General features: G+C 70.4%; 1 protein-coding gene across 1 annotated transcript; it reads right to left on the reverse strand.

The window, feature by feature from the left end:
* Positions 1-634: 634 nt before the first annotated feature.
* CUNH14orf180 (chromosome unknown C14orf180 homolog) lies at positions 635-6,275 on the reverse strand. The gene is made up of 5 exons (XM_045579648.1): positions 6,156-6,275; positions 2,767-2,892; positions 1,492-1,624; positions 1,157-1,192; positions 635-925 (listed from the first exon to the last, which is right to left on the reverse strand). Exons 2-5 carry the CDS (start codon positions 2,875-2,877, stop codon positions 717-719), a joined length of 489 nt encoding a protein of 162 aa, XP_045435604.1. The 5' UTR covers positions 2,878-2,892; positions 6,156-6,275; the 3' UTR covers positions 635-716.
* Positions 6,276-7,279: the final 1,004 nt, after the last annotated feature.

Below are 7,279 nucleotides of genomic sequence, written 5' to 3' on the forward strand. Positions count from 1 at the left end.
TGCACGGCTGACCGGGGCTTGCTGCAGCCTCAGTTTCCCCATCTGTCCGTCCTCTCCGGGGTGCAGTGGGATGAGGTGGCCTCCTGGGGGCCGGGCGGGTGTGTGGTCGGGACCGTGATGCTGAGGGTCCCCGAGGACCAGGCCTCCCGGTCCCGCCTCGGCCTCAGCCCTGACGGGGTTCCGTGCCGAGGGGCCCGTGTCCCCGGGGAGCGGGGAAGGCCGCGGTGTGGGAGGCGGGACGGGCACTCACAGGTCGACCCCGGGCAGCGGGCACAGCGCCCTGACGTCCCTCTGCAGCCCGCCGGTGGCTCTGCCTGTCCCTCCGGATGTCTGACCGCGGGCCGCCCCCTCCGGGCGGGTCTGAGGGCTGGAGCTCGTCACCGATGGCTCCCTCGGTCTGGGACAGTCCGGAGGGGGGGGTCCTGCCTGTGGTGTCCCCGCCCCCCCACGGGGCTGGCCGGGCGGGAGCTGAGGACACGCTGCCCGGGCATGGGGAGCCCGGCCGGGCCCAGGCTCCGGGGGGCCTCTGAGGGCTGCCCACCCCCCCCGCGGATCCGGCTCTTCTGAGGCGTCCAGGCCCCCGCCCGAGGCCCGACGTGCTGACCCGGGCCGGGTGTGTGTTCCCCATCTGAGTAGCGGGTCCTTTTCCTGCAAGACCTCCCAGGGGACCCCTCCGTCCCGGTTCGCCGCGGCCGCTCCAGATGCTCGGCCGCGGGTCAGAGTTGCAGCAGGCAGTGCCAGCCGGTGAGCAGCGCCTGCCGCAGGCGCAGGCCGAGGGCCAGCAGCCGGGCCCGCAGGTCCTGCAGCGCCAGCGCCAGGGGCTTGATCCGGCCGCAGCACAGGCCCAGCAGCAGCACCAGCAGCGCGCACAGGCCCAGCAGCAGCAGCAAGCGGCCGCGGGGCCGGGGCCGGGGCCGGCGGGGCGCTGGGGGAGGGGGCGGTGAGCGACTTCCCTTCCCCCCCCTCCCCCTCCCCCTCCCCCAGGTCCGGCCTCCATCCTCCCCGGGGCCCGCACAGAGGCTGCGCCGTGGCCGCCCACCGGGTGGGCGTGGAGGCCCGTCCCTGCCGGCCTCGGGGTGTCCCGGGGTGGCCTGGGCTGGGGCTGCCCTGGGCACCGTGTGGGGTGCTGGGGACCCCGGGAGGGCTCAGAACTCACCCTTGGCGGGGGGCACGTGCTCCCGGCTGGCGATGTCTGCGGGGAGAGCCGAGGGTGGGCTGGCGCCCGGAGCCTGCGCCCCCAGGGCTCCCCCCTCACTCCCCACCCACCGGCCAGTCTGCCGGCTCCACCCGTCTGTCCAGCTCGGGCCGGAATGGGGGCCCCAGGACGCTGGGTGCCGCCCTCAGAGCCTGTGGAGTCGGGGCGCGGTGACCCCGCAGGCAGCCTGGAGCAGACCGAGCCGCAGAGGGACCAGCCCCACAGTGAGGCCCTGGCAGAGGCCCCAGAACCCGGCCCCTCGCCCCGCACCCACACCTGCGCCCCGCGCCCCTTACAGCGGACGGCCACCTCCAGGGGCTCCTGGAAGCGCACGTGCCTGGCGGCCCTCGCTGGCTGCGCCCTGCGGCCTCGGCCCCCCGGCGGCGAGCTGTGTCTCAGGATGGACGGGGGGCCCTTCCTGTCGCCCTCCTGGGGAGGCGGGGAGCAGAGGGAAGCGGGTGGTGATGGGGCCCCGCCAACCCCCGGAGGCTGTTCCCCAGGCTCCCGGCAGCCAGACCCACCGTGGGGCCAGATAGGGGCCCCTGGCCGCACCCACCCCACCCCGCCCTCTCACCCGCTCAGGACCCCATGTGCTGGCTGTCCCCACCAGCCCCACCAGTCCTAACGGTTCCTGCGCGTCAACAGTGATGGCACCAGTGACGGGAGGATGGCAGCCACTGGCACCCCCCATCTTCCTGCCTCTGCCCCCCCCCCCCACCTGCTGATCCTGGAGCCTCTGCCCAGGGGTGGGGTGGGGTGGGGCTCAGCCCGGGCGCCGGGGAGAAGGCTGGCCCAAGCCCCCCCCCCCCCCCCCCCCCGGCTCAGTGCCCTGAGGGCCACATGCTGGGCCTGTGTCTCAGCCGCGGGACCGGTGAGGGGGGTGAGCACAGGCCTCTGGCCAGGACGGGCAGAGCCTGGACCCCGGCCGCCGGGCCTGCCCTGCCCTCCCGCAGTGTGGTTTGGAAGTGGCGTGGCTGAGACCAGCCCACCCTGAGCCTCCGTGTTCCCGTCTGTGAAATGGGGCCACAGGCTGTGTGGGCTGTGAACACCAGTGAGCGGGGCCTCGGCCGCACAGCGCCCGCTGCTGGCCGCCTGGCGGCCGTCCCGCCTGGGCTCAGGGCCACCCGGCCCCGGGCTTGGCCAGGACTTCGGTGCCAACGGCCTGCCGGCCCGCAGTGAGCTGGGCGGCTGGACCAGGACGGCCCCCGTGGCCTCTCCCTGCTCCCTTCCTGACGCTGACCCGGCCGGACCTGGCCCGCCGCCTCCTGACGGCCTCTCCGGTCCTCCGTCCGGCGTCTGTCCCCGCGTCTGTCTATCCCTGCAGGGGGAGCTCCCGGAGGAGCATCCTGACCTGAGCCCTGCCCGCTCCTGCTTCCTCTCCCTGCACCCTCTCTCCTTCCCCCGCTTCCTCTGCCCGCCCCACCCCTCCCTCGCCAGGGTGGACACCGGGCACCTCGGTCACGCTGGGCCTGCCACCCGCTCTGCCAGCCCTAGCCCCCAGTGTCACTGCCCGGGCCCACCCTCACACGATGCCCCTCCCCCTGGGCCCTGGCCCATCGGGACGGCCTCACCTTCCCCGCCCGGGGCGCCGAGCAGCCCGGAGCGGCCGCCACATGCTTCCTGGTCGGAGGGCGCGTCTCTCGCCGGGCGTCGGGGCTCAGGGCTCGCGCTGCGGCCCTCATCTACTGGACATGGTCCTGGGGGAAGCAGAGGCACCGCTCACCGCACAGGCAGCACGTGGGGAGTCAGACAAAAGGGAGAGGAACACCTAGAAAGCCACCAAGCTTCCCTGACAGGTGTGGATTGTCTGCTGCAGTGGCTGCTGCTACTCCAGAGCTGTGCTACTCCAGGGCTGTGCTTCTCCAGGGCTGGGTGCTACTCCAGGGCTGGGTGTTATTCCAGGGCTGGGTGCTACTCCAGGGCTGTGCTACTCCAGGGCTGTGCTACTCCAGGGCTGTACTTCTCCAGGGCTGGGTGCTACTCCAGTTCTGGGTGCTATTCCAGGACTGTGGCTGTTATCCACTCACAGCCCACTCCATCACTGGTTCTCAGGAAGTTCGCATTTATTTTTGTCACAGTGTGTCGAGGCCACAGATAAGCTGCAGTGACATCTCTGCTGCCTCCTCTCAGGGGGAGGCTCAGGACGTGAACGTGGGGTGGGGGTGCGGAGGCTCTGGCTCTCCCTGTCCTCCCCGCTCCCCGCTCATGTGCACCTGTGACCCCGGCTGTGCCAGGCTCCTGTGCACCCGCTCCCTCCCCCTGGCCCTCGGGGGTGTCTCCTCCCACACCTCTGAAGGGTCCTGACGCGTGGACCTTGCCCGTCCTGCTCGGGGTCAGACCCCGAGGGCGTGGGAAGCCAGCGCGGACCGTCAGTCCTTGGGTGCCTGGCGGCTGATGGCCACACACCCATTTCACAGGCGGGTAAGTCAAGGCCAGAGGCAGCTGGGCCGCCCCAGGGAACGGGCGGCCTCCGGGGATGCGCGGGAGCCGCGGGGAGGGGCGGGGCTGGGGGAGGCGTGACCGGGCGGCAGCAGTGACCTCCGCCCTCGGCGTCCGCTCCCGGCCTGCAGCGGCCCAGAGTGGCGTCTGTGCGCCCGGACGGACCCATTACTTCAAAGGAAACAATTTCTCCCGAATCAGCCTCAGGTGCTTTTTGCAAACGCGGTGGTGGCAGAGCCGCCGGCCGGGGAGGAGGTGGGCGGCCACGGAGGGGGAGGAAGTGGGGGGACACAGAGCGCAGCAGCTGCTCTCTCAGGGAGGGCCTGGGGCTCACTCAGCGGCTGGGGCTGGGCTCCCCGGGGATCTTCCAGGAGCCACGGGCCTGCCTGGAGACGCACAGCCTCCTGGGCCCCGCGTTCGTCCCAGGGATAGTGGCCAGCACGTGTGAGTGTGCACGGGTGTGAGTGCATGCGTGTTTGTGCACTGTGAGTGTGCACAGGTGTGAGCACATGTGAGTGCACAGGTGTGAGTGCGCACAGGTGTGAGTGCATGCGTGTTTGTGCACTGTGAGTGTGCATAGGTGTGAGCACATGTGAGTGCACAGGTGTGAGAGTGCACAGGTGTGAGCGTGTGTGAGTGCGCACAGGTGTGAGTGCGCACAGGTGTGAGCGTGTGAGTGTGCACAGGTGTGAGTGCGCACAGGTGTGAGTGTGCACAGGTGTGAGTGTGCACAGGTGTGAGTGCATAGGTGTGAGTGTGCACAGGTGTGAGTGCGCACAGGTGTGAGTGCGCACAGGTGTGACTGTGCACAGGTGTGAGTGCACACAGGTGTGAGTGTGCACAGGTGTGAGTGTGCACAGGTGTGAGTGCACAGGTGTGAGTGCGCACAGGTGTGAGTTTGCACAGGTGTGAGTGCACAGGTGTGAGCGTGCACAGGTGTGAGTGCACAGGTGTGAGTGTGCACAGGTGTGAGTGTGCACAGGTGTGAGTGTGCACAGGTGTGAGTGCACAGGTGTGAGTGTGCACAGGTGAGAGCGTGTGTGAGTGTGCACAGGTGTGAGTGCACAGGTGTGAGCACATGTGAGTGCACAGGTGTGAGTGTGCACAGGTGTGAGCGTGTGTGAGTGTGCACAGGTGTGTGTGCACAGGTGTGAGTGTGCACAGGTGTGAGTGTGCACAGGTGTGAGTGCACAGGTGTGAGTGTGCACAGGTGTGAGTGCGCACAGCTGTGAGTGTGCACAGGTGTGACTGTGTACAGGTGTGAGCGTGTGTGAGTGTGCACAGGTGTGAGTGTGCACAGGTGTGAGTGTGCACAGGTGTGAGTGCACAGGTGTGAGTGCGCACAGGTGTGAGTGCGCACAGGTGTGAGTGTGCACAGGTGTGAGCATGCACAGGTGTGAGTGCACAGGTGTGAGTGTGCACAGGTGTGAGTGTGCACAGATGTGAGTTGCACAGGGCGGTCAGTCAGTGGGGTGCTGCCCTGGGCCTCACTCTCCCCACTGGTGATCTCAGCACTGCCGGCCCCGCCCCCGCAGGCCGCGCCCGCCGGGCCTGGCAGGGCCGTGTAACAGGAGTGCCCTCTGCTCGGGGCCAGCTCGTGACCGATGGGTGATAACGGGCGGAAAATAGCTCCAGGCAGGCCTGCAGAGTGTCAGCCGGGCACCCACCGGCCGGAGGCCAGGCCCCCAGCACCCTCACCGCTGTGCACAGGGAGCCGGCTCTGACCCTCCCAGGAGCAGGGCCGGCCAGGCCGAGCGTGCACCCCCGGCAGCTGTGGGGTTTGGCCTGGTGCCCCCGCCCCCCGTCCCCAGGGCTGAGGCCTCAGGAGACACGGTGCAGCCCACAGCTCTCCAGCCCAGCTCTGCGCCGGCCACACCCCCACCAGCCTGGGGGCGGCGCAGGGAGTGGGGTCCCACCTGGTGCAGCCCCTGAGGCAAGGCCGAGCCCGGCCACCACCTGTCCTGCCCCCACCCAGCCCTTCTCTGCGACACCACCCACTGGGCTTCCTCCTCTGGCAGGCGGTCATCTTTGTGCCCCTGGCCCAGGGCTCCGTCTGACCCGCTGCCCATCACCCACCACTGCCTGTTCCCGCCCACGGTCCCCTGGTCTCACCCGCTCACCGGGCCCACAGCCTGGCCTGTCCCCCCCGCACTGCTCCCCCCCCCCCCGCGCTGTCCTGTCACCAGCGACACCTGCTCCAGGGCCCTGGGCCTGTGAAGGGGGGGCACGCAGGGATCTCTGGAGAGGCTGGAGCTCTGGGGCCCCACTCACCCACCACATACACACACCCACCCCCACGTGCACACACTCACCCCATGTTCACACATTCACCTCCCCATGTACACACACCCACCCCCACGTGCACACACTCACCCCATGTTCACCCCCCACGTGCACACTCCCCTACATTGGCACGCACACCAGACACACAGACCTACACACACATGCATATATACATACACATAGACACCCCCTCACGCGCACACACACCACACCCCCTCGCCCGCCGCCCGCCGCCCACCTGGGCTCCTGCAGGTGCCGCCGTCACCGCGCTGGCCCACCTGCCGGCGGTCATGGGACCAGGGCCCGGAGCGAGGGGACACCAGAGCCGGCGGCTGGCCGGCCAGCGAGGAGATTCCGTTACAGCCGAGGGGCCGGCCGGCCGCCCGGGCCCTGCCCGCCCAGGAGGCCTCCTGTGGGCCCGGTGGCCTCCGGGGCGGGCATGGGCCGGGCAGCCCGGCCGGGGGAGGGGTCCAGCTGTCCTTCCTCCCAGCGGGAAGCAGGGCGTGGACACCCCGTGGCCTCCATGGGGAGGGGAGGGCACCCGAGAGGGAACGGGGGAGGCTGGGGCAGACACTCAGAGCTCTGGACGAGCAGAGGGGACCTGGAGCCGGCGCTGACCGCTCGCCCACACTGCCCGGGCCAGACCCACAGCCGGAGCGCGCCTGGCGCCGAGGCCCCGTCAGTGCTGAGCTGGGTGCCACACGGCTCTGGGTGCAGTTGGGACGTGGGTGGCAGGCTGAGGGTGCTGTGTGGCCGAGGGGGCAGGGAGGGCCCGGCATGTTGGTCGCGGGGGCCCATCCTGCAGACGCAGGGCCGGCACGCAGAGCATGCGGGCGGAATGACAGGCTGACCCCCGGGGGCCGCACACAGAGGGGCCAGGCACGCAGTGGGCCCTAGGCTGAGGGCGGCCCCCGCACGCTGGCCCGGATGGGGCTCCCGCCTGCAGCTCAGCTCTGCTCGGACCGTGGCCCATTCTGGGGGTTTCCAGTGGCTTGGGCTCCAGCGGGTCCGCTGGGCCGCGCCTGCGTGGAGGCCCTCGCGGGCCTGGCCTTCGGGGGGGGGGGAGCTGGCTGGGTGGACGGCCCTCCATGGCCCTGAGCCTTTGGAGGGGGGGAGGGGAGCTGGCTGGGTGGACGGCCCTTCGTGGGCCTGAGCCTTTGGGGTGGGCGGTGGGGGGATGGGAGCTGGCTGGGTGGACGGCCCTTCGTGGGCCTGAGCCTTTGGGGTGGGCGGTGGGGGGATGGGAGCTGGCTGGGTGGACGGCCCTTCGTGGGCCTGAGCCTTTGGGGTGGGCGGTGGGGGGATGGGAGCTGGCTGGGTGGACGGCCCTCGCGGGCCTGGCCTTCGGGGGGGGATGGGAGC

This window comes from Pipistrellus kuhlii, unplaced genomic scaffold, assembly GCF_014108245.1.
Source record: "Pipistrellus kuhlii isolate mPipKuh1 unplaced genomic scaffold, mPipKuh1.p scaffold_m20_p_110, whole genome shotgun sequence".
Lineage (NCBI taxonomy): Eukaryota > Metazoa > Chordata > Mammalia > Chiroptera > Vespertilionidae > Pipistrellus > Pipistrellus kuhlii.